We start from the raw sequence: 27,893 nt of genomic DNA, 5'->3' as shown, positions 1-27,893 counted from the left end.
CCACTCTTCATAGCGCTGTCTCACCCCACATTTCATAGCGCTGTCTCACCCCACTCTTCATAGCGCTGTCTTACCCCACACTTCATAGCGCTGTCTCACCCCACTCTTCATAGCGCTGTCTCACCCCACACTTCATAGCGTTGTCTCACCCCACACTTCACAGCGCTCTCACCCCACACTTCTTAGGTTGTCTACCAACCCCATACTTCATAGAGCTGTCTCACCCCACACTTCATAGCTCTGTCTCACCCCACACTTCATAGCACTGTCTCACCCCACACTTCATAGTGCTGTCTCACCCCACTCTTCATAGCGCTGTCTCACCCCACACTTCATAGCGTTGTCTCACCCCACACTTCACAGCGCTCTCACCCCACACTTCTTAGGTTGTCTACCAACCCCATACTTCATAGAGCTGTCTCACCCCACACTTCATAGCTCTGTCTCACCCCACACTTCATAGCACTGTCTCACCCCACACTTCATAGCGCTGTCTCACCCCACTCTTCATAGCGCTGTCTCACCCCACACTTCATAGCGTTGTCTCACCCCACACTTCACAGCGCTCTCACCCCACACTTCTTAGGTTGTCTACCAACCCCATACTTCATAGAGCTGTCTCACCCCACACTTCATAGCTCTGTCTCACCCCACACTTCATAGCACTGTCTCACCCCACACTTCATAGTGCTGTCTCAACCCACACTTCATAGCGCTGTCTCACCCCACACTTCATAGCTCTGTCTCACCCCACACTTCATAGCGCTGTCTCACCCCACACTTCATAGCGCTGTCTCACCCCACACTTCATAGTGCTGTCTCACCCCACACTTCACAGCGCTCTCACCCCACACTTCTTAGGTTGTCTCCCAACCCCATACTTCATAGAGCTGTCTCACCCCACACTTCATAGCGCTGTCTCACCCCACACTTCATAGCTCTGTCTCACCCCACACTTCATAGCGCTGTCTCACCCCACACTTCATAGTGCTGTCTCACCCCACACTTCACAGCGCTCTCACCCCACACTTCTTAGGGTGTCTCCCAACAACATACTTCATAGAGCTGTCTCACCTCACACTTCATAGCACTGTCTCACACTATACTTCATAGCGCTGTCTCACCCCACACTTCACAGCGCTCTCACCCCACACTTCATAGGTTGTCTCCCAAACCCATACATCATAGCGCTGTCTCACCCCACACTTCATAGGTTGTCTCCCAACCCCATACTTTATAGAGCTGTCTCACCCCACACGTCATAGCATTCTCACCCCACACTTCATAGGTTGTCTCCCAACCCCATACTTCATCGAGCTGTCTCACCCCACACTTCATAGCGTTCTTACCCCACACTTCATAGGTTGTCTCCCAACCCCATACTTCATAGTGCTGTCTCACCCCACACTTCATAGCGCTGTCTCACCCCACACTTCATAGCGCTGTCTCACCACATACTTCATAGCGCTGTCTCACCACATACTTCATAGCGCTGTCTCACCCCACACTTCACAGCGCTCTCACCCCACACTTCATAGGTTGTCTCCCAAACCCATACATCATAGCGCTGTCTCACCCCACACTTCATAGGTTGTCTCCCAACCCCATACTTCATATTGCTGTCTCACCCCACACTTCATAGCGTTCTCACCCCACACTTCACAGCGCTCTCACCCCACACTTCTTAGGTTGTCTCCCAACCCCATACTTCATAGCGCTGTCTCACCCCACACTTCATAGGTTGTCTCCCAACCCCATACTTCATAGAGCTGTCTCACCCCACACTTCATAGCATTCTCACCCCACACTTCACAGCGCTCTCACCCCACACTTCTTAGGTTGTCTCCCAACCCCATACTTCATAGCGCTGTCTCACCCCACACTTCATAGTGCTGTCTCACCCCACACTTCACAGCGCTCTCACCCCACACTTCATAGGTTGTCTCCCAAACCCATACATCATAGCGCTGTCTCACCCCACACTTCATAGGTTGTCTCCCAACCCCATACTTCATAGAGCTGTCTCACCCCACACTTCATAGCGCTGTCTCACCACATACTTCATAGTGCTGTCTCACCCCACACTTCACAGCGTTCTCACCCCACACTTCATAGGTTGTCTCCCAACCCCATACTTCATAGAGCTCTCACCCCACACTTCATAGCGCTGTCTCACCCCTCACTTCATAGCGCTGTCTCACCCCACACTTCATAGCTCTGTCTCACCCCACACTTCATAGCGCTGTCTCACCCCACACTTCATAGCGCTGTCTCACCCCACACTTCATAGCGCTGTCTCATCCCATACTTCATAGCGCTGTCTCACCCCACACTTCATAGCGCTGTCTCACCCCATACTTCATAGCGCTGTCTCACCCCACACTTCATAGCGCTGGCTCTCTCATAAGGGGGCACAGAGGAAGCAGGTCCCTACCCTGCGCAGGCTGATCTGTGCTCACTCTGTGCACCAGCAGCACTGTAGTGACAAAGGGACACAGCAGACGACCCCTCGTGTCCATGCACAAGGGGTGAAACAGGCAGCTGGTACTATCAGCAGAATACAGGGCTCAAAACTGAAGGGTCGAAACAGAGCATTGTCATGAGAAGAAGTTGAAGCCACAGACCTGGCCCACACCAGTGCCTTCTACTACAATACATACAACAATGATACAGCAAAGGGGGTTATTTTATTTGTCTTGTTACAGGGTATTCAATGGTTGAACACTTCTTCGGAAATGACCCCTTATTTAAATTCAGTCCCACAGCTATTGATTTTTTAATAAGTACCCCAAGCATGGGTCTTATAATTATTTATGCACCAACACTGTTTCTAGCAACATGTACATACAGAGTAAGGCATATGAGCTGTACAAGGCAGTGAACAGATGAGCAGACAATCACAGCTTGATGTATGTATCAGCAGACCTGCATGCCCACTGGTGCTGTGCCTGGCACTGTGCCAGCAGACAGGGTTCCAAGGCAGAGAGGGGGGAGAGGAAAGGGATACAAATATTGAAACTTGTTTGTGGATTGTGTCGCTGCCCAGTAGTCCATGCCAACAGGGGGGGGGGGCAACATTCTCCTTCAGCACAAGATGTTTGCACCACTAAGTACAGCCAAGAAAACCCAAAGGTGAGGAAACTTGGGTGTCTGTTGGATCCTGGGTGTCGCGAAACAGTCGTCACTGGATACGAAATAACCGCTTTGTTGTCCATGGAGGGAATCACCTGTGGTGTTTAACCTTCATGGCTATCCTATCACTAAGGGGATGAGTAGTGTTGTCTGTGAGGGAATGATAAAAGTAGTTTCTTAACTGATGTAGGGGACAAGTAGTTTCCCATCTGAGATAAAGGTCTATTTTTGGGAAGGGTGAGAGGAGTGCCTTATGTCAAGGAAAGTTAAAAGTAGCGTCTTATTTGAAGTAAAAGTAGTGTATTGTTTCAGGGACGGTAGTGGCGTATCTGAGGAAGAAGTACAGTAGTGTATTTTCTCAGGGACAGCTAAATGTAGTGGCCTCTCTGAGAAAAGGCAAACGTAGTGTCTTATCTCAGGGATAGATACACATAGGTGGCTTATCTGGGAAAGGGGGAAAGTTGTGCTTTATTTCAGCGAAAAATAAAACTATTGGATTTTCTGGGGAGGGGTAAAAAGTAATGCATATGCCAAGTAAAGCTAGAAATAGTGACTTACACGAGGGAAGGGTAAAAGTAGTGTCATCTGTGGGGGAGGTGAAAGTATTGGCTGTTCTGAGTGACATGTAAAAGCAGTGTCTTATATCAGGGAAAGACAAAGAGTCTTAGCTGAGCATAAGGTAACAGTAGTTCCTTGGTGGATAAGAGAGAGAGATCATGGGCCCGATTCACAGAACTAACTTAAGACAAAATCCTAAACTTACTCTTTTGGTATTCACAGAAGTTAGGATTTTGTCTTATGTTTGTCTTAAGACAAACTTAAGACAGACTTAAGTTAGGATTCTGTCTTAAGTCTGTCTTAAGTCTGTCTAGAGTTTGTCTTAATACAAACTTAAGACAAAATCCTAACTTCTGTGAATACCAAAAGTAGTAAGTTTAGGATTTTGTCTTAAGTTAGTTCTGTGAATCAGCCCCCATGAGACCAGGAGCTCATCTTCGCTACCAACACACATTTGGCTGCTGCTTCTGCGGCACAACACCGTAAACCTCCACTCCGCACAGGGTGAGGAATGCGCTGCGGCCCGGGATTACGACAGTGACGTAGCGGCCCGCCATCCCTTTACAGCAGAGCGTAGTAACAGATCCAGCAGTCAGGTCAGTGATGGTGCCACACCTGTAGAACCAGAGACAAAAGTAGAAGGCATTATTAGGTAAGTAGTTTCACTTATGTCCATTCCCACATACAGAACATCAGATCTTGAAATTAGGATGCACTTTAAGATAGTGTATTAGTTATGCTCAGGCATAATCTATTGAAGCTTCCTCGCCAGCCATACATAGCACGGAGGTCACCCTGAATATCGAAACTACTGCATTGATAGGGCATAATATTGAGGACATAATAACGAAAATAAAATATCGACCGGGAAGTCTAGATTATCTATACCTAACTCCACATATATGTACCTAAACAGGACATATATCTTCAGGGTTCATCAATGTGGAGTTGGGATTAGTAAATATATACTTCTCTCTATGCACTTACCTTTCAATGTTTGTCTCTCAATATTCTGCCCTGCATATTCTTCTATCTTGATATTGTTGGTGTCAATATTAAGTAGTACCATCACATAGCATAGTTATTCAGCTGATTGTGACAAATTAGCCGCTCAAATGAAAGAGATTCCATTAGCTGCCAGGAGAAGAGGTCGAACCTGATATAACCCCTTCGATGTGCCCGTAGGCCAACGGCCGTCGCTAGTACTACCTCCATAGTGCTGCACACGTCCCTTGGCCGACGCGGCCCCGCCCATTTAATTAAACCACCGCACCGCGGCGTAATTGCCGCCGCGGTTAAGCGGTTAGAGTTGTGGGGTAACAGAGAATTCTTCAATTTTTGCATAAAGTTAAACATCCAAGCGAGAAGCTACCATCAGAATTTCTTCCGCCATTGGCTGGTATGGCACTGGCACCTGGCTCTGTAATGGTCACCCCCAGTCACCTCCTCCTTGAACTGTAATGTAATGTAATGTAATGATGTCTTGTAAAGTGCATGAATTACCCCACATGGGGTATTTCCACGCTGTAGACCGCTGGGGAACCCGTCCTGGCTTTCCCTGTGAGATGGTCCCTACTGGGTATCTCCAAGGTGAAACCAGGCATCCCCAGCGTATGTGGGGGGCCGTTGTGGAGATGAGGCAAGCTAATGCCCAGAGTTGCCGAGTGTGATCCCTGGTTAGAGTAGGCACTGAGGCGAGAATTATCGAGTCTGCTGACCCTAGTCCACGACCCTGCCTCGTCGGGAATTGAACCCTGGTCCCGGGCCGTCCTCTGCTTCCGGGTCTGCCGCCTCTAACCAGTGAGCCACGACTGTCTCTATCATGATTCTCCCCCAACCTCATTCCACGGTCACTTCATTCTTCAATTGGCTTCTGGATTTATTATGACCCACCCCCAGTCACCTCCTTTTCCCACTGAGTCTGTTTCTATTATGGTCCTCCCCTAGTCACCTCCTTCTTTCACTATGTTTGGCTTTCTCATGATCTTCCCAAGCCACCACCTTCTTCTACTGACATCTGGCTCTATTATGATCCTACCCCATTTATCTCCTGTTGGAAAATGTCCCTTTCTTCAGGGTCACCCTCACATCTTTTGCTGAATTCATTTTTGGTGGCCTTAGGACTCTGAGAACTTTACCACTACTAACCAGTGCTAAGGTGTATATGCTCTCTCCTCTCAACATGGTCACATTGGCTTATACCCAATTGGCATGTTTTTTTACTTATTAGTCTGTAAACCATTACACACTTCTCCACACACTAAAACATCAAATGGGTTTTGAAGACAAGACATAGTTCTTAAATGGTTTGAATCATACCTCATGGGCAGAACTCAGATGATCAAAATTGAAAACTGTCTCTCAACATCAAAGGCTGTTGATCATGGTGTCCCTCGAGGCTCAGTCCTTGCTCACAACCTATTTAATCTCTACATGGAACCTCCAGAACTACTACAAAAATGTGGGATTTCTTAGCTGTTCTATGCTGACGACAGCCAACTCTACCTCAAGGTGTCCTCAACACATGACATTTCACTCCTCACCACCACCCTCAACTCTCTTCAAGAATGGATGACATCTCACCACCTAGAATGAAATCCTCTGAAAACTGAATTCCTTCTTATCTCAAACTCAAACTCCCCACTAGCTGTACAATTTTAGATGGATACTCTGAGGATTCTAACTGTACATCTACCATAGTTGACAGGGCTAAATCCCTAGGAGTCATCCTGGTCAAGAGACTTGGGAGCATTATCACAAGTACATACTTGTGGTGGAGGTCCGACCAACGCCACACTGCAGGCCGGCCTGCAGTATTAGGAGTATGGGGGTTGAACCGCTAGAGAACCGCTGCATCTGCCGGGTATCCAGGATCCTGTGGTGGTGGCGCAGTGGTCAGGAGCACCGCCAGGCATATTAGGAGTTGCACTTTCACCGCCCTTTTCAGGGCGGTGAGCCTGCCATGAAATGGGTTGCGGAGAGGCAACTCCTGCCGCTCCTCGATCTAGGGGTGCATGTGGGGCGGGCACTTGTGGTCCAACCCTGGATTTGCACCTCCAGTGTCTGCACGGTGTGGCATGTGAAGTTGCCGCTCTGACAGCGGTGAACTGCATGTCAGGCTCAATTTGCCTGACCGACCTCCGCCTTAGACCACCTCCTGCCAGAGCAGGATTTAACTCCTGATCTGGCAGACGGTAGCACCATGGCTTTGGCGGTCCTACAGCAGATGGCTAATTGCACCATCCATTGTTGGACTGCCAAAGTCGTAATAAGGTCCTTATCCTCCAATCCCAAATCAAAAAGCACGCTACCAACTACACCTTCCTAGGGGTATCTGACATTTAATTCCTGAACAAGACATAAAAAAACATTGTTTAATCTTTGGTACTCTCCAGACTTGACTATTGAAATTCACTCCTTTAAGGCCTTTCCAAGATCCACCTTCCTCCTTTAAAATTCATCCTTCATTCAGCACAGCGCTTCATCTATGGGGCCAAAAGAAAAAACCATATCTTGCCTATGCTGATAGATGCCTGCTGGCCAGGTCAATATATAAGACTGCTTGTATCACACATAAAGCCATTCATACTTCTACCTCTTGCTACCTAGCTAACAAACAAAAATGTTAAGGTGGATACAGACTCTCACATAGTGGCGAAAACCTAGTGCTCAAACCTCATACTTTCAAATGGGAAAGAAGTATGACGCAGTCTGTCTCAGGAAATACAACCAGAATTTGGAACTCGCTTCCTCCATACCTTCGCACTACCACCTATTTCTCATCTTCAAAAAGGACCTTAAATCTCTTCTCTCCCAAAGACACTGTTATCAATAATTCAATGACTCTGACTGTTTGATATTCCTCACTAGAGAACTGGTTCGACCTTCTGCTTCGACTGTGAAATATGTAACCCTAATCACTCCAACTTTAATTTGTAATGTGTAATTTTTAGAGAATTTATATTTTGTAATATGTAGCCATTCACTCTGAGTAACTGTAGTAGTTATATGTTTTGTCACCTCTACCATGTTACCTGGAATGTCTGATCTAACATACTTTGCTCTATTGTAAAGCTCTGTGACATCTCTGGGTAAAGTACGAGCTATATACAAATGCCTAAATAAATTATAAGTCCCTAGTACAGTTCATTACATGTGCTTAGGGCCTGTAAACTAAATGCTACTAGTGGGCCAGAAGCACTGATTGTTCTACCCACCTAAGTAGCCCCTTAACCATGTCTCAGGCCTGCCATTGCAGACCCTGTGTTTGCAGGTTACACTGTCATGGCGACCTGGCAAATTCCAACTTTTGCCAGGCCCAAACTTTCCCTTTTTATACATAAAAGTAATCCATAAGGTAGGCCATAGATAACGCTGAAGGCATGTTGCAATACATCTAAAAGGAAGGCCAGTCATATACTTTTAAGTTTTACATGTCCTAGTAGTGAGAAAGTCTTAACTTCGTTTTTCTCTACAGCAAGGCCTATATCTCTTATAGGATAGCATTGGGATTACCTTAGAACATTTTATAAGAATAATTTCCTAAAGGGAAGATAGTACTGATTCAAGTTTGGTGTCTCTGGGATCATGATTAAAGATCCAAACTTACGATGGAGTAAGATTTTAATTAGCAATTCTGAAAATGTCACTTTTAGAAAGCTGCCATTTTCTTACTTTAGCCATTTGGTGCCTGCTGCCTGTCTCTGATCTCCTGTCTGGGGTGGGCTTTCTGTATTCCCCCTAGACAGCCTCACACAATGGGAGCTTAGGTGTGACTTGAAAGGGCCAACTTGGAAGGATGGGAACGAGGAGGTGAACTCCGCCTCACTTACACTTGAATTGGCTGTGTCCTGTCCCCACACAAAGGGATGTATACCTCCCTGCAGTGAGTCTAGAGCCAGGGAAGGAAGGAAGAACCTCTGTGCACTTCAAAGGCCTGTCTTTGAAGTCTCCCCCATTGCAAAGGCACCACTGGGTATAAGTACTGGACCTTAGACACCACCACTTCATTACTGTTCTAGACCTGTGGATACTCTGCCAGGAAAAAGGACTGCAGTGCTGCTGAAGGACGGCCGCTCTTCTGGACCTCTGCTTTGTTGAACTCCTGTTTTGCTGTGCTGACCAACTGGCCTGCTGCCTTCTTGCCTGGGTGAGAACAACTAGACCTGCATCACTTGACCCCAGAACCCAGAGCAATTCTAAGAGCCAAATAGCTGGCCTCCAGATCTGGTTTCTCAGGGACATAAAAAAACGTTAAACCCCCTGAACCTGGACTCTATCATCTGGGAGTCTACTCTGCCAAGTGGTGGCTCCACAGTCCTGGACCCTCGGAAGTGGGCCTAAGTGCTTGCCAGCTGAACCAACGCATCTTCTCTGCTGAGCGATGCATGGATTGGACCCGTCGCAAAAGACCCTCCTCACTGCAGCCTCCGGCATCTGGGACCAACGCATCGCCTTCAGAACCGCCGCTGCATGGCGCTTTACCAGGCACAAGCCCCTTGCATCCCTCATCGAGGGCAGCCTCAATGACGATGATGGAACTTCGCATCACAGCTTCACAGCTGATCAGAACTGACGCATCGTCTCTGCCGCACCTCGCATCTGCGACACCGGAATTCCACTTGCAAGTCCCGTTGACAGCATCATAGAAGTCAAAGCATCAGGACCTCACACCACAGCCTCGTCGCATCTCGGAACCGACCCATCACCTCAACTGTGCGACTCATCTTTAACGCAGATCCACACAGCACTCCACAACCAGGATTAAGGTACTTTGTTCAGCAGACCTAACTGGGTCCCTGTACCCTGCCTGGTCTCCATCGCTGTCAGCCTGAACTTGTGACTTTGTCCCGGTCCAGCGTGTGTGTGTGCAGTTGCCAGTATGTAGTTACAGTTAAGATCATGTTTCAATAGGAAAAGTGTGGTTTGACTTGCCTTCACAAACTTTTTCCCCAAAAGTATACCGGTGATTCTAGTTGGGCATGGAAAGTTTCGGGGTGATCCATCAAGCGGGGGCAGAGAAAAAGGGTGAGGAGGGTCAACAAAAGTGTGTTTCTCATGTTAAGTCTCATAGGAGCTTTGAACATGACTACAGCCTGAACCGTTGGATGGAATTACACTGAGTTTGGCGGAAAGTTAGATTTGGTGTAAATCCATTCAGTAGTTTGTGAGAAATTAAAGGAAATCCAAATTTGTATATGTGTGATCGCAAAGCCCTCCCGAATAATAACCAGCTCGTGCCGAGATCTGTAGAGTTCTCATTGACTGCCAACACTTCAACCAGGAAATGTTGGCAGCCATCTTTGGACTTGGCTACAATCACCCGTACAACGCAGGCACCCTAGGACTATGGTGCAAGGGTGCCTACGTTGGCGCATGGAAGCTCGTTTTCCGCCAGGGCATGGGAAAAGGACAGGAATGCTCTGTATTTTGTTGATACGGAGCAATCCAGCCATTTTCTTTTTACGCACGGCAGCACAGCTGGAAGGCTTGCTGCGCTGCCATGTGTCAAAATATTGTAAATGGGCCTTTGGTGTGTAGGAGAAGCAGCTTCTCCAGGGGGAAAAAAGGTTTACCTGTGGGGGAAAAAAACTGAAAATGAAAAACATTGTACAAATTACACTAAACTCTGCATTTCTACCTGGCAGGATTTTACAGTATGTACAACTCCACACAGGGGAAATGAGAGCTCAGGGAACATGTCACATGACATTCTCATTTTTAGGCCTGGAAACCTGCGCCTGGCTAAGCTGGTATACCCCAGAGAATGTTGCTGAATTCCAAAAAGTTGCAAACCGGCACGTGACAGTCATACGAAAGGTGCAAAATGTCTATTTTTTTATGTGAATTGGACCCATTACTGCGAACTATTTTACTACTTTGGTTTTCTATCCGATCCCCGACAACTCTTTGAGTTATAGGAATGGAAATACCACTGCAAATCATAAATAGTGTAACCAAGTTAGAATTTGGAATATGACTCAGTAGTTTGTAACGCATCTTTTCGATAAGAGAATGGGGTACCATCTCTTAAAGCCCTGCAGTCCCGGATTCTACACTTAGGGCCTGACTACAGGTTGGGCGATTAATTTAGTCCAGTGCGTAAACCCCTGTTTATGCCTGGGATGGAATTATGAGTTTAGTTTTATTTAACGCTTCCTATAATTATCGGATGCCTTAAATAACATAACCTTTGTTAAATTTCAGCAGGTCAAACCTGCTGAAATTTATCAGGGGAAAATATACAAGGGAATATGTACAAGCCTCTATCGCCACTGGAGTTACTTTTTTGATGTAGCACAATTTCCCATGTTTAACCCCACCTTGTACATATACCCCTTTCTTCTGCAGTTAAGGGGTGTGCAATCAGGGCCGAACTGGCCGTAAGGGGCACCGGGCATTTTCCTCGTGGGTCAGAGGGGTAGGGGGCGGTTTTGTGCCTGTGGGGGCTGGTTTTATCACTGGGGACCAGTTTTGCAGCAGTGTTGCAATATTGACCCCCTGTAACAAAAGCGAGAGCAGTGCTTCTTGCTAGCACCCCTCCACCCCCGCTCCCAGGGCCGGTCGAACTGCAATCTGCCAGGGCTGGTTGCATTTCCCTCTCCGGCCCTGCATTCTGCAGCACTTATAGCAAGAGTAATTTGCCAATATTGATTGTTTAACTGCAGGAAGGTATCCCTTCCTGCACATAAACAATTGCCCCTGCAGTGCAGGCACCCTGTCAACATGGCGGCCGGGTGCCTGTGCTGGGGCTAGGCAGCTTTTTTTTCACCAGCACTGGGGAAATACAGAGGTGCACCATATTCCTGTGAATATGGCACATCCCTGCGTTTAATGTCGGAGTGCTGTGTTGCCAAATTTGGCGTAGCACAACGCTCTGACTTTAAAACAAAATATGCCACACATTATTTACCGTAGCATGCAGATTTTGGTGCAGTAAATCCCCAAATCTGCATGTTATTCCCAATATACTTGTAAAAGGTGTTATTTATCACACCTGACGAATAACGCACCCCGTGGTACTTTATTTATCAGGTGCAATAAATAACGCCTAATCAGGCCCTAAATGTATATCAAACCCAAAGAAAGAATTATCGGTGGGTTACTAAAGGCCATGTGTTAAATTATCCTCAACCTGTGAAATCAGACAATAGGAGTCTAATGTTTACAGAAGCACCTTGATTTCTTTTTATGCCACATTAAAATGACATATTTGTCTTCACAAAGGGGATGGGAAGATGTACTGAATCTTGATTGGATTATAATGGATGGTTGGTCTTCCAAAACCTAGTGTTGATGCCTGAAAAAATAAGCGTGTCAACAAGGATAAGAGTTATTGGGCATCGCTGCGTGCTATTGAACAAAGCATAAAATGGAGATGAATATATATCTTTTTGCATGAGTTTGTTTACATGTGTATAGTTGGTACAATACACAAACCACCCCAAAGGACTTACAGCTAAGAGCATCTTCGGATTCATGAGCACGTGATAAGTGTAGTAAAGATCCTATGGTTGCATTATATTAAAAGACAACAGCTTCATGTGGTGGATCACCACCAGTTCTCTGAGATCTCACTTAGGGATCATATATTCTAAGGCTTCCACTGACGAGCATGTGGATCCCTTTCACATTTCAATTAAGAACATACATCTTGTTATTGCTTCTATAGTAATGTGACACTGTTGTTGTTGTACCTTGAAAAATAGCATCTGACAGGTGGAATGTGAGGCACAAATGTTCATCTTAGAAGCTGACATGGAAAGCAGGTTGACAAACCAACATCACTAGACCACTCTATTTCACAAAGGGGTCATAGTAGATGTTTGGATCTCAAGGTGTGAGGTGGCAGTGGTAAATTTGTGCAGTGTGTAGAAGTGGAAGAAGGTAATGATATTCCTACAATATGCACTTCACAAAACTATACATCGAACCTGTATAAGGTAAACTACCACCAACCTTAGAGCCCTCCATGCCAACCTAATACGTTCTTCTGTGCAAGGTAATGGAACAACACACACTGCAGTCATCTAAACAAGTTAGCAGGACTCACACAGGGTTGTTGTTGTTCTCATTGTCTCCGATCCGAACCTCCGCCCCCTTGAGTCGCTCGGGGCAGCAGTCGGCTCTGTTCACCACCACAACGGATCCGATGGCTTGACTGTGTCCCAGGTCCAATCTCCACCAAGGATTTGGTTCCTCATTGGTGTGAGAGCAGGTCTTGTCAGCATACTTACCATTGCGTTTGGTATTAATCGCATATGACGGCAGCCCGAAGTATGCAAATTGGCTACTTTGTGAAGCTGTACCCTTAAGTGCCAAATCTTCAGCTTAAAAAGGAAATGAAATGCAGTAGAGCCTCAAAATAAATTACAGATAGGCAGAATTAGCATTTTACCTTAAATATGAGTTCAGACTGAGGGTGTTGTTACCACCTGCAAAAGCTATCAGACTATTTTACAAAGCAACCTTGCCACCAAGATGTCCACTTCCAGCCCTCATGCATTTCTTACACCACACTACCGGGTAAGTTATGCCCTAGCCTTGTATATGTATGTCTCCATGGGTACACCACATATCTTACTATTGACTATAACTAGTTATGGTTGATGCAAAGTGAAGTTATCAAGTTCCCATATGAAATGTGCCCACTAGAAAAGTGAATCTTAACATTTACAATTTGGAAGAAATGGTAAAATTACTAAAAATTCAATGAAGTTGTAATGACTTCCTAGATTTCTTAGGCTCTTAATCAGTGCTCAATTTGTGAAAAAAGTAATTGCCCAGCAGTGGCATCCGGTATTATTAGCAGGGATGGGTCAGGGGGGCCACACATGTACACATACATACTCTCTCACCCACACGCACACACACACACATACACACATGCACGCACACCCCTTCACAACACTCACTCACTCAAATACACATACCTACAGGCATGCACTCACCAAACACTAAAACTGACCTTCACTGCAGGTCTCTGGAAGTGAAGTCGAGCAAGGTTCCAGGAGGGTTAGGACTGCTGCCTTCCCTCATTGGCTGACCAAGCTAATGAGGGAAGGCAGCAGTCCCTCACCTGTCACAGAGTGGGAAGGGGTCAGTGAGACTGCTGAACCCACACCACTCTGCAGGGCTGGCTTTGGCGCCGGTGGCGCCCGTTGTGAGAATAATTTTTGGCACCCCCACCCCACATGAACACCTCCTCTGAATCTCACTACGACAGGACAAAAGTGCCCCTCATCTCTCCAATCATAAATGTTTCCTAAACACGGCGCCCAACCCTGAGGTCGGCACCCCTCCATAGGTCAGCGCCCAGTGCGACTGGTGTGGCCCTGCCACTCTGTGATGAGGTGTCAGAGATTGACACTTGGCCACAGGCACTTCAGGGCTTAAACTTGAAGAGCCCAGGTCTGATGCAATCAGTGATGCTCGCTCTTGTCACGAGGGGGAGGGCCTCAAGGCCCTTTTGCCAGGCTGAGGCGGTCACACCAACAGGAATGTGAAATCCTCAGCCTGACAAAATTAAGCTCAGGCAGCCAGGAGATTTTGTTTATTTCTAGCTCCTGGCTGACTGACCTTTTTTCAGCCTGACAGACACTCTCCTTGCCTTGAAAAAGGTGGGGGCGTGGCCTCTTAGCCCATATGGACGGGCTGCTGCTATTGCCGGTGCTTCAATGCTGCTGCTGAATGCTTGGGTTGTAGAACACCAAGGCTGCCTGGTTCCAATTCCACCTCACACCTCTTGCTTACACACTACACTTCCTGTCTCATTGTCTTACTCTTGCGGGTGTTTTCATCCCTGCTTTCTCCCGTCGTCATGGTTTCACTATCTTTCTCTGTTTTCTGTCTTTCTCCCTTTTTCTGCCTTTCACTCTTTTGTCTGATTGAAGTAAAATAAGTCTTGTTCCGCAAAAATAAATCTCAGTGTCCTCCAGCATCAACTACTGTTATAAATTAAGCATTGCTCTTACTAATATACAAAAGCAACATTAAATATCATTATGCCCTTACAGGTAGCCAATATATTCAGTCAAGCTGAGTAAGGTAATATTGAATGAAAAAGAGGTAACAGAGATGTAATGAACCGACACACATTTTCATAATATTTCAAGAGGAATCAAATATCAAAGAGATAGCCTAAGATGATAAAATACCTTAAACTAAGAGATGCAATGGAAGGGAATCAATACAAACCACACAAGTGTACAAAGATTTAGAAAACCACCCTTCGTCTTATGTCATTTTTCGACAGCGGTGAGGATTATGGTGTGGTTGTGCGACTTCACCATGTAATACATTCACAACATTGTCTTGGGTCCAGTCATGCTCGTTTGTTCAACCTTATCTCAATCATGGGTTGATGTGACTTCGAGCAATCAGGCTTAAACAAAGGAGGAGGTGTAAAGCATTCGAAACAACCAAAGAAGAAAGTCACACAAAAGAGATCTGACATCAATTTATAAAATAGTTCTTCTTTTTATGAATAATTTTTAGACTGCAAAATGAACAAAATCAATCAGAGAGTTCTGTAGAAATATATATTTTAAGTAAAAGATAAATCACAGCTTTTCATTCAAAATCTAAACAAGCCTTGGTAAGTAGTGTAGTTAGGGGAAACTTCGTAAAATTTGTATACATTTGTATTCCTGTACTCTGGCCCGGTTTAGGCGACAAACTCTGGCAGAGTAAAGGGGGCCAATAAAGATTTGTAGAACAGTTACTTTGTCACCAAAGCAGTCTCAAGTTCAGTGTCAGGCTCTATGGGCGAACCGTCACAGATATCAATGGAGTGGTACAGATGCAAGGGATACAGGATTCTGAAGATGGTATAAGTTGATAAGGATACTGAGCAATAGACAAGGGGGTTCTTGGGGATACTTCTTGGCCCACGGTCTTGGTGAGATGACTTTGGCCACAAGGGTTGGTGTCCCTCAAAGTTCTCCTAGGTCCAGCAAAAGTCCAGCTTCCAAGGGACCACTGATTCCTGTCAAAACAAAACCAGCGGGTCCCTTTGGTGAAGGCTACGGTCCTTCTTGGGCAATGAAACTGAATCCTGATGACTGTCTCGAGTCCAGCAGACTCGGTGCTACTTTTGAGCATCAGGACTTGGCCTCCCAAGCTGTATGTCGGTGGTCACTGGTGGTCACAAGTTTGTGGCTACTAGCTTGCTACGGTGAGGTTCTATTACTTTGATGGGAGACAGCTAACTTCCTCCTTAATTTGCCTTTTCTGTCTTGGGCTCAGGGGTCGACATTCTCACAAGCCGGGCACCACAGGCACAGTCCTACCTTTAGAAGCCCAAGATCAGCAGATGCATTCCTTCTTTAGTGCAGCCTCTCTTTGCCAGGTCTAGGAAAAAGCAGGGCAGTCCTTATTTGGTCCTCTCTCCAGTGCATACGTGATCAGAGGTCTGCGTGCCCGGGGTGCCACATTTATGCCCAGAAAGTGCCCTCACGGGATGCAACTGTTACTAGGCAATGGGTTACCATATTCCCTTGCACCTGATGATGACCTCCTGCAATGTGTGCCATCTGGCACAATGCAATATTCTACCTGCTCCCAAGGTGGCAGAACACCTCTCACGGAGTGTGGAGCTTGGTAGCCCATTTTAGAATTGTGTCACCCTGAGGGCTACAGGTCCACAGGAAAACAGTTTGACAACTGCTTTCCCCTCTTTATCTCCGATGCCAACCTGTCTACTAGGACAAAAAAGCAGCCCCTCTAGTGTGTATCCACTATTTGCCTTTCAGAAGCGCCTTTCCACTTTAAGCTCATCTTTTGGACTCACACCCTGTGTAGCTTCGTGCCAGGGAGAGGTAACATCTCTTTCAAAGGCAGGCCTCTATTGCGTCATTTCCTGGGAGTCATTCACACCTGTCCCCAGGAGGGCAGAAGCTGTCTTGTGGCCAGCATCTGTGAATGGCCTGCTGATCAACTTGGACAACAGAATGGCAACTTTCTAAAAGTTGCTTGTTTACAAAAGTTACATTAAATTTGACTTGGGCATCAAGTCTGGTTTAATGTAATGGTTTTAATGATACCTTCAAGTACCAACTTTAGTAGTACCATTAGGAAGTTAGCACAGCTGAGTTATCAGCGTGTAACTCAGTACTGCCAATGGGGCTACTTACCTTTCATAGTATAAACAACAATTTAGGGGTCTTACTGTTAACCCCTTCCATGCTGATGACGTCCGGGAGCCGTCATGGCACACAGTGCTCGTGTGCTGATGACGGCTCCCGGACGTCGTGATCACGCCCGCGATCGGAATGTGCCGCACAAGAGCGGAATTCTGGCCGCGGGCAAGGGGTTAAAACACAAAACTGAACAGCCTACCTTGCAATATGCAGCATCTTGCCTTAGGACTCGAAAGGCCAGCTGTAGAGGTGGTGTATGTATTAAAAATTGATTTTGGGGCTGGACATTGGTTTAAATGACAAAGTCGAGTTAGCAGTTAAAAGCAGGAGACATGTTTTAGCTTGATATGTTATGTTAAAAAAATGTATATAGCGCGTATACCTGTGGGTGTCTTGGCACTTGCTGAACCTGAGCACGCTGAGATTGGAGCCATGAGTTGCTGAATAGCCACATTTTAAGTTCCTTCCTGAATGAGAGCCGGGTTGAAATGGCTGTAAGAGGTGGAGGGAGAGTGTTTCACAGCATGGCACAGGCAGTGACAAAGCTCCTTCCTCCTCAGTTCCCTTCCTTGAATCTGGCAGTGGCGATTGTTTAGCTGTAGCCAAATGCAGGTGTCGGTTAGGGGTGGGGAGGGGACTGACCTGCCGGTGGTAATGGACCCTACTACCCTAACCTGCAACATATGGACTGAGTAATATTTTGGGGAGGTTGCCTTTGATCAGGTACCCCGGAGGGCCAGTGTCGTAGGCGGTGCCCTGGATTTCAAGTAATGAACTGTTTGCAGCGCGTTGGGGCCTGCCGGCACAATGTGCGCAGCTTAGTGGGTCAGCTGAGTCGGCCAAATTTAAGGGCAAGGCCATGCTGAAATTCAAGTGTAATGTCTTGCCCTATTAGCTTCAGGCCTTTGATATGTGGATGTCTCAAAATCTGAAGCTGTGTATAATGATATATCCAAGTACAATGCTTTACACTTGTCATATACAACTGTTTGCTGTAGCACTTTGGGGCCTGCTGGCACAATGTGCGCAGCTGAGTGGGCTGGCCGAGTCGGCCACATTTTAATTCTAGTGTAAGGGTAGCGGAAGTTCACATGTAATGTCATGCCTATTTGACTTTCTGCCTTTTGACATGTCAATGTCGGTAAAGTCTGATGCTGTGAATTAATTATATTTATCCAAAGAGAATACTTTCCTCTTGTAATGGTTTGTGGTGAGTCACCTGATTTCATATGAATACAAGTCTACGCCTTGGACAATATAACCAGATTCCTAAACTTATTGGGGGAGGTTAAGGCAGTTTAACCAGTTTGCGCTGTTCAAATAAGAAAGAAACCAATAACAAAAGCATGTGGTTTTCGGTCTAATCCAACATGTTTCAGGTTTGGCTCTAAATCTCATCTGAGCAATAATCCCATGCGTCGAGGATTTAAGAAAAAATGTACTCAATGTAACCAAGAAGGAAGTCTGCAGAAGTGTAAAGTTCAGTGGTGGAGCAACAATCAATAGTGTGGAAGATGTTAATGATGATTTAGAGAACTAACAGGCACATGCATCATTGTAGGGATTTGCGATTTCTTAATTGCGATTTTTAAGGAATTGCAATTAAGAAATCGCAAATGCCTATGCATGTAGAAATCGCTGAACAATTTGCGATTTCTAAACATTCCTTAATTGCGACTCGCAAATTGCGAGTCGCAATTAAGGAATCCCTCCCCATTCATTCCTATGGACCTAAAGGCCCATAGGAATGAATGGAAAGACATTCGCAATTTGCGACTCTCAATTAGAGAATCACAAATTGAGAATGCAATTTCAAGGGTGCCAGGGTGTCAAAAGGACACCCTGTGACACCCCAGAAATTGACCGATGCACATATGTTGCACACATACATGCCCTAAGGGCATGTGTGTGCATAACACGAAACTTTAAAAAATGCGCAAAAGTGCATTTTTCAAAATTTTAGCAAATTACCATGAAGTTGAACTTCATGGTAATTTCCTACTCCTATTAGCGAAATCACAATTTTTTTTACTTTGATGCATTGCATTTAAGGAATCTCAATTTGGGATTCCTTAAATGCTATCGCAATTTAACCGCATGCGCGCTAGCGGTTTTCCCGCTGAGCGCTGCGATTTTGAAAATTTCGCGTTACGTGACAAGGTCAACTCGTCACACGCACAGCGCAGGTAACGCCCATGACGAGTTGACCTTGTAACACGCATCGAAGGGGTTAAGGAATCTCAATTTAGAGATTAGTTAAATTGCGATTTTTGCATTCGGGATGATGCATCCCAAATGCTAACATACCGGTCGCAAAGGGGCAGATTCTGAGAATCTGCCCGTTTGCGACCGGTTTTTAGCTTAATGCATGTGGCTGTCAGTTCTTACGTTGCATGCTAATGAGGAGGATTATAATGTTTAGGCTATTAATGCTGGTTTTAAAGCTCCAGTGGGGAGGGTACATATAGGAGATGTAGCCATTGACATAATGGCTGAATCAGGTTTTCCGATTACTATTCTCTCTGAATTCAGTTTTACAAGCTAGTAGAAACACATTGATTTGACAGTCAGATGTAAACCCTAAAACGTTTGCCAATTTAGGATATAGATATGTTAGGGTAATTTGAGGGCAAACTTGAATTTCAGGGACGTAGTTCTCCTGTTCGACATCTTGTTTCCTCCTGCACCGAGTCCGGTGGAACTTGGGAGGGACTACAGGAGAAAATGGCATAAAGTTACCTGCACTGCTTTAGAGCCTGTCTTTTTGTGCCCCTTGGATTCGCTTAACGGAGACATCGATGTAAGCGTTGCTCAGTTTAGCTCAGCTTTACTGTCTGCCATCGAGGCTACTACCCCTTCACTGCCAGTCTCCTCTGCTAGATCCCACCCTTCTGCTCCGTGGTTTTCCCCAGCCTTGCGTGAGGAAAAAAGCCGCTGCAAAAAATTAGAACGCAGCTGGCGACTCTCTTATGACTCAGAGGCAAAATGCATTTACAAATCTGCTTTAAAGAAGTTTATCAAACTAAAAAAGTCCACAATGAGAGAATTCTTTGCCCTACAAATTAAAAACGCAGAGAACTCTGCAAAAACTCTTTTTAATATTGTAAAGGACTTTGTCAAACCTCCCGCTATGACACCACAGAACCTCTCTAGCCAGACCTTATGTAATGGTTTATCAGATTTGTTCCAAGACAAAATTGAGAAAATCACTTCTTCCTTTCCAGCTGCCCTAACTCCTGCATTATTCCCTCCTACTGTCAAGAACAAAGATTATACCTTACCATCATTGGTAGCCTTTCAAGACCTTACCACCGAGTCTGCACTTAAACTGCTCACTCAGTGCAAATCTGGTTCCCTCTTAGACCCGGTCCCCCCCATGGTCATGAGTAGCCAAGCTCCCCTTTTGATCGAGCCACTCATTTCTATCTGGAACTCCTCTTTACATTCGGGCTAATTTCCAACGGCCTGGAAGGAGGCCATGCTGGTCCCCATCTTGAAGAAAATGGATGTGGACCCGGCGCAATTTAGTAATTACCGCCCCATTTCCCTCCTCCCTAAACCAGCGAAGGTCTTGGAGAAGGCCGTACAACTTCAACTCGCGGACTACCTGGAGACCAATTCTTTACTACACGATTCCCAGTCAGGTTTCAGAACTGGTTTCAGTACTGAGACGGCACTTCTGGAGGTCTTTGAGACCATTCGAGAGTGTGTGGACAGGGGCGAGGAGGCCATGTTGGTCCTCCTCGACCTGTCGGCCTCTTTCGATACGGTGTCCCATAAAATACTTTTGGATCGTTTGGAGCAGATCGGATTGGGTGGTACCGCCTTGTCGTGGATCAGCTCCTTTCTTGAAGGCCGAACACAGAGGGTTCTCCTTAGACCTTTTCAATCCGAGAGTAAGCCCCTTGTTTGTGGAGTTCCGCAGGGCTCTGCGTTGAGCCCATTATTTTTCAATGTTTATTTGGCCCCTCTGGCTAGGGTGGTTGAGTCGTGTGGGGTCAGAGTGATCTCTTATGCTGATGACACACAGCTAATGTTCTCTTTTAGAGATCACTCTGACTCCTGCTTCGCCAGCTTCCGCCACTGCCTTGGCGAAATATGTTCCTGGATGACTGCGAACCATCTTAGACTCAACACCGATAAGGAGATCTTGTTTTTTAACCAAAAAAACACAATACCTCCTACCGTGTGGTGGCCGACTGTGCTCAATCCCCCCCCCCTATTCCTGTTCAAACTGTTCGCAATCTGGGTTTCCAGTTTGATGATGCTCTTTCGTGTAAATCCCAAATAAACAAGGTTACTGCAGCCTGTTTTTGGAAATTACGCATGATGAGAAAGATCTTCCCATACTTGCCCGTGGATGCCCGCAGAACGGTTACTCATGCCCTAATAACATCACACTTGGATTATGCCCCCCCTGTATCAAATCGAACGCCTACAGATCATTCAGAATGAGGCGGCGAGGCTGATTGGTAACATCCCTTACCGTCAGTCGGTTGCAACCTACCGCAAAGAGCTACACTGGCTCCCTATCTCCAGCCGCATCCAGTTCAAGATGCGGACTCTTGCTTTTCGGGCCCTTAATGGGTCAGGACCAGGTTATCTACGAAAGAGACTGGTACTCTCCCAATCGGTCAGATCCCTGCGGTCTAACAATTTACGTCTCATTATAGTCCCCCGGTTCCGTTGCTCCAGAATGAGTGGCAGAGCTTTCTCCGTTATGACGGCCAAACTCTGGAACAGTCTCCCTTTAGACCTTAGATTCATTCCATCTGAATCCCTTTTCCGTAGCCGGCTGAAGACCTGGTTATTTTCCTCTGCATAAGTTCGCCCCTTCTTTCCAGCCTACAGTCTACAGCGCCGGGACACCTCCGTCCGGAGGTAGCCGCGCGCTCTACAAGCTTCATAAATAAAATAATAGTATACAAACCAAAAAATATGTGGCGATCCAGGGTAAGGATATAGTTGGGTGGTATGATTTAAGAAAACTGGGTGTGATGCTGTGTCCAGGTACAGATTATCCCATTGTGTTACGTGATGTGACGCTGGGCCATGTGGATGTGAAACAGTCTCAAGTGGAAAGTATTATTGAAAAATATTATGCAGTATTTGCAGATAACGTGGTACAGGAGAAAGGGGTTTCCCACCGTATTCAGCTTAAAAAAAGGGGCTGTCCCTATACAACACAAAGTCCGTATGGTACCTTTGGGTGTGCGTCAACAACTTAAACAACATTTGGACATGTTGTGTGCTGAAGGTACTATTGAACCTCAAACAGTTCACAGTGGATTTCGGCTGCATTAAAAAAATGGTGACTTGTAAAAATAAGTGCAAGTTTTAAGTCAAAGAAATAGATCACTTGGGTCATCGAATCACACATGAAGGGATTCTTCCCAAGAAGGATTTGATGAGTGCTATACCAAATGCTATCAGACCTTATGATCAAGATTGTTGAGATCTTTCCTTGGATTAGGAGAGTATTATGCAAGGTTAGTGAGTGGTTATGCAATCTCTGTGGAGCCATTGAGAAACATCTTGAAGAAAGGGGTGCTGTGTGGTCCGAGCCGCATGATGATGTGTTTGACAAGGCTAAGACATTGATTGCTCAAGCTCCCGCATTCAAAACATTTGATCCAAAGGTGAAACTTTTGTGACAGTGGATGCAAGTTCTATCGGTTTGGGGGCTGCCTTCAGGTAAATTGCAAATCGGAAAAAAGGGAATGTTGCTTTTATGTCCAGAGCTTTGCGAGGTGCTGAAGTACATTATAGCACAATGGAAAAAGAGTTAATATCTTGTGTTTGGGTAGTTGAAAAATTTAAACATTTTTTACGTGGCAAACCTTTTGTTTTTTCATGGATAACAACCCTTTGATATGATGGGTGGGGTCGGATCTGGTAAGGCTTCTTCGAGATCAGTGAGGCGTTTTTGCTAGGTTGCAAGAATTCATTTTTGAGATTCAGCATATTTCTGGGGGCAGCGATGTTAAAGCTGACTACGTAGCCGGATTGTTGGAAATGTATGTTGATGGTGAAGCTGTGGGGGATCAGCATGAGTGTGTTGTGGCAGCAGTGGTGGTGCAGTGTCCGAATATGAATGGATTTTGGGGATTTTATTAAATCATTGGACTTAGTGATTAACAGCGGAAAATCGCACGTTATATGACTGGGCTCAAGAAAGAACAGTATCAAAAATTTTTACTGCAATGAATCTGCAATCTCTAGAGTGAAAGTCTTTACGTACCTGGGGGTTGTATTTGACGACAATGGGTCTTGGGTCCCACAACTTTCCACTAAAGTAACAGCTGTGAGAAGATCGTCCGCTGCAACATTAGGCTTTGCTAAGAGGCTGGGGGGCAAACCGTGTGAAGCGATTTTATCCATATATAAAGCAAAAACCATCGCAATTGTAAGGTATGGGGCTGCAATATGGGGCTATAAACAACCTGATTTCATCCAGAGAGGAAAATAAATTCCTCCGTGCCCTTTTAGCCCTTCCCCAATCATCGGCTACCTTTGCGGTCCACCTTGAATTGGGTATGGGATATATCTCAGACATAATTAACATGGCTCCTATTCTATTATGGATTAGAACTTGGTTGAACCCCAATCTTACCCTAAACCATAAGATCTTTAGGGACTGTATGAAGTTAGAGAAAGTTAAGGAAATCCAGTGGTTGTCCTTTATTAAAACAACATCTAGGATTCTGGGGCGTCCAGAGATTTATACAAACCCAGAGGGTCTGATAAAAGCTGACCTAAACTGGGTTAAAACTAACTTCATAAAGATTAGAGAGCTGGAGAGGGAAGCAATAGAACTAAGGAAACCGATGGTAAGGGCCAATTATCTGCTTATTTCGTCCCTATCCATTCAACCATATCTTATTATTGTAACGATTTCCATTCACCGATGGCTGCTAACGAAATTTTGATTTAATCAGATTTATTTTTTATTAAGTGATCTGAAGGGGTGGAGTAGGCCGGAGAATGCTGCACCTTGTAAGTGTGATGACCACTCTCTCCAAGACAAGATGCATTTAATGTTCTTTTGTCCCTTTTATATTGCGGGTCGGTCAAAGTTTATTTTTCCACTGTTATAAAACAAGGGTTTTACGCAGTCTAAACCAGCACTACCCTATTTACAATTAATTCCGGTAGTCATGTTTTGTGTTGCAAGTTTCCTTGTTGCATCTATTCGAAGTAGGAAGACTAGATTGGCAGTCCAAACGACGCCGGATCACCTAACACACTGAGTTACATTGAAAGGTATACATTGATATAATTCTGAAATTGTTCTTTAATGGCAGCAAATCTATGAAATTCTGGCATCATCTCTGTACGCATGGTATACAGACAAACTGATTTTTATGTGATATTGTTTTTAAAATGTTTTTAAAGAGATTTTTATTAATCGAATAAAGTGGATTTTGATTTGATTTGATTTGAAAAGATGTGTGTAGAAGTTTAGCAAATGGTGAAAGTGAAACAGTATCTTAAAAAGGGGTGGCCTTCAAGTAGGAATTTGGAAATTGGATTACAAAGTTTCTAGTGAATTGAGTGTAGAGAAGGAAATGTGGTGAGACATGATCTGCTTGTGCTGCTCAAAGGTCTTAGACATGAACTTATTTGTTTGGTTTACCATGGAAATCCTGGTGTGTCTAGCACTAAAAAGGTGCTCTAGTTACATTATTTGCTTGTCTTTAGTATTTACTTTAAAAACTCGATGTAGAGCAAGCAAATACATTTTTGTCACTGCCTATCGGATACAGGGTGGTACATAGAAACAAACAGGACTTTCTTAATACAGATATGCACTGTGCACAGATATCTCACTACTGAGACACCAATACACTTGTCACAATGCTCCGCTATTTGTCCTTCATACACTTGTCACAATGCTCCGCTATTTGTTCTTTATACACCTGAGACAATGCTCTGCTATTTTTCCTTCATACACTTGTCACAATGCAACGCTATTCTTCCTTTAAACACTTGTCACAATGCTCCGCTATTTTTCCTTCATACACTTGTCACAATGCTCCGCTATTTGTGCTTCATACACTTATCACAATGCTCCGCTATCTTTCCTTCATACACTTGTCACAATGCTCCGCTATTCTTCTTTTAAAAACTTGTCACAATGCTCTGCTATTTTTCCTTCATACACTTGTCACAATGCTCCGCTATTCTTCCTTCGAACACTTGTCACAATGCTCTGCTTTTTTTCCTTTATACACTTGTCAAAATGCTCCGCTATTTGTCCTTCATACACTTGTCACAATGCTCCACTATTTTTCCTTCATACACTTGTCACAATGCTCTGCTATTTGTCCTTCATACACTTGTCACAATGCTCCACTATTTTTCACTCATACACTTGTCACAATGCTCCCCTATTTTTCCGTCATACACTTGTCACAATCCTCCGCTATTTTTCCTTCATACACTTGTCACAATGCTCTGCTATTTTCCTTCATACACTTGTCACAATGCTCTGCTATTTGTCCTTCATACACTTGTCACAATGCTCTGCTATTTTTCCTTCATACACTTGTCACAATGCTCCGCAATGTTTCCTTCATACACTTGTCACAATGCTCCGCTATTTTCCTTCATACACTTGTCACAATGCTCCACTATTTTTCCTTCATACACTTGTCACAATGCTCCAGTATTGTTCCTTCATACACTTGTCACAATACTCCACAATTTTTTCTTCATAAACTTGTCACAATGCTCCACTGTTTGCGCTTCATACACTTGTCACAATGCTTCGCTATTTTTCCTTCATACACTTGTCACAATGCTCCACTATTTTTCCTTCATACACTTATTACAATGCTCCGCTATTGTTCCTTCATACACTTGTCACAATGTTCTGCTATTTCTCCTTCATACACTTGTCACAATGCTCCATTGTTTGCGCTTCATACACTTGTCACAATTCTCCGCTATTTTTCCTTAATACACTTGTCACAATGCTCCACTATTTTTTCTTCATACACTTGTCACAATGCTCTGCTATTGTTCCTTCATACACTTGTCACAATGCTCTGCTATTTTTCCTTCATACACTTGTCACAATGCTCCACTGTTTGCGCTTCATACACTTGTCACAATGCTCCGCTATTTTTCCTTCATACACTTGTCACAATGCTCCACTATTTTTCCTTCATACACTTGTCACAATTCACCACTGTTTGTCCTTCATGCACTTGTCACTAGGCTCTGCTATTTTTCCTTCATACACTTGTCACAATGCTCCGCTATTTGTCCTTCATACACTTGTCACAATGCTCCGCTATTTTCCTTCATACACTTATCACAATGCTCCGCTATTTGTCGTTCATACACTTGTCACAATGCTCTGCTATTTTTCCTTCATACACTTGTCACAATGCTCCGCTATTTGTCCTTCATACACTTGTCACAATGCTCTGCTATTTACCTTCATACACTTGTCACAATGCTTCGCTATTTTTCCTTCATACACTTGTTACAATGCTCCACTATTGTTCCTTCATACACTTGTAACAATGCTCTACTATTTTTCCTTCATACACTTGTCACAATGCTCCACTTTTGTCCTTCATACACTTGTCACAATGCTCCGCTATTTGTCGTTCATAGACTTGTCACAATGCTCCGCTATTTTTCCTTCATACGCTTGTCACAATGCTCCTCTATTTTTCCTTCATACACTTGTCACAATGCTCTGCTATTTTTCCTTCATACACTTGTCACAATGCTCCACTATTTTTCCTTCATACACTTGTCACAATGCTACGCAATTGTTCCTTCATACACTTGTCACAATGCTCTGCTATTTTTCCTTCATACACTTGTCACAATGCTCCACTGTTTGCCCTTCATACACTTGTCACAATGCTCCGCTATTTTTCCTTCATACACTTGTCACAATGCTCCACTATTTTTCCTTCATACACTTGTCACAATTCACCACTGTTTGTCCTTCATGCACTTGTCACTAGGCTCTGCTATTTTTCCTTCATATACTTGTCACAATGCTCCGCTATTTTCCTTCATACACTTGTCACAATGCTCCGCTATTTTCCTTCATACACTTATCACAATGCTCCGCTATTTGTCGTTCATACACTTGTCACAATGCTCTGCTATTTTTCCTTCATACACTCGTCACAATGCTCCGCTATTGTTCCTTCATACACTTGTCACAATGCTCTGCTATTTTTCCTTCATACACTTGTCACAATGTTCCGCTATTTTCCTTCATACACTTGTCACAATGCTCTGCTATTTTTCCTTTATACACTTGTCACAATGGTCCGCTGTTTGTGCTTCATACACTTGTCATAATGCTCCACTATTTTTCCTTCATACACTTGTCACAATGCTCAGCTATTTGTCCTTCATACACTTGTCACAATGCTCCACTTTTGTCCTTCATACACTTGTCACAATGCTCCGCTATTTGTCGTTCATAGACTTGTCACAATGCTCTGCTATTTTTCCTTCATACACTTGTCACAATGCTCCACTATTTTTCCTTCATACACTTGTCACAATGCTCTGCTATTTTTCCTTCATACACTTGTCACAATGCTCCACTATTTTTCCTTCATACACTTGTCACAATGCTACGCAATTGTTCCTTCATACACTTGTCACAATGCTCTGCTATTTTTCCTTCATACACTTGTCACAATGCTCCACTGTTTGCGCTTCATACACTTGTCACAATGCTCCGCTATTTTTCCTTCATACACTTGTCACAATGCTCCACTATTTTTCCTTCATACACTTGTCACAATTCACCACTGTTTGTCCTTCATGCACTTGTCACTAGGCTCTGCTATTTTTCCTTCATATACTTGTCACAATGCTCCGCTATTTTCCTTCATACACTTGTCACAATGCTCCGCTATTTTCCTTCATACACTTATCACAATGCTCCGCTATTTGTCGTTCATACACTTGTCACAATGCTCTGCTATTTTTCCTTCATACACTCGTCACAATGCTCCGCTATTGTTCCTTCATACACTTGTCACAATGCTCTGCTATTTTTCCTTCATACACTTGTCA

At 44.7% G+C, this 27,893-nt stretch overlaps 1 protein-coding gene across 2 annotated transcripts in view; it reads right to left on the bottom strand.

The window, feature by feature from the left end:
- Window positions 1-4,112: 4,112 nt before the first annotated feature.
- LOC147724837 (fucolectin-5-like) overlaps window positions 4,113-27,893 on the bottom strand; it is a 47,214-nt gene continuing 23,433 nt past the window's right edge. For both annotated transcript variants that reach the window (XM_086966330.1, XM_086966331.1), the window contains exons 3-4: window positions 12,743-13,019; window positions 4,113-4,305 (exon numbers count right to left, since the gene is read on the bottom strand). In XM_086966330.1, coding sequence (XP_086822456.1) covers window positions 4,131-4,305; window positions 12,743-13,019 — 452 coding nt within the window. In that variant the 3' untranslated portion in view covers window positions 4,113-4,130. The remainder of the gene's footprint in view (window positions 4,306-12,742; window positions 13,020-27,893) is intronic.

The sequence above is a fragment of the Lissotriton vulgaris genome, chromosome 4_1, assembly GCF_964263255.1.
Source record: "Lissotriton vulgaris chromosome 4_1, aLisVul1.2, whole genome shotgun sequence".
Classification (NCBI taxonomy): domain Eukaryota; kingdom Metazoa; phylum Chordata; class Amphibia; order Caudata; family Salamandridae; genus Lissotriton; species Lissotriton vulgaris.
This window is presented reverse-complemented; position numbering and strand designations above follow the sequence as displayed.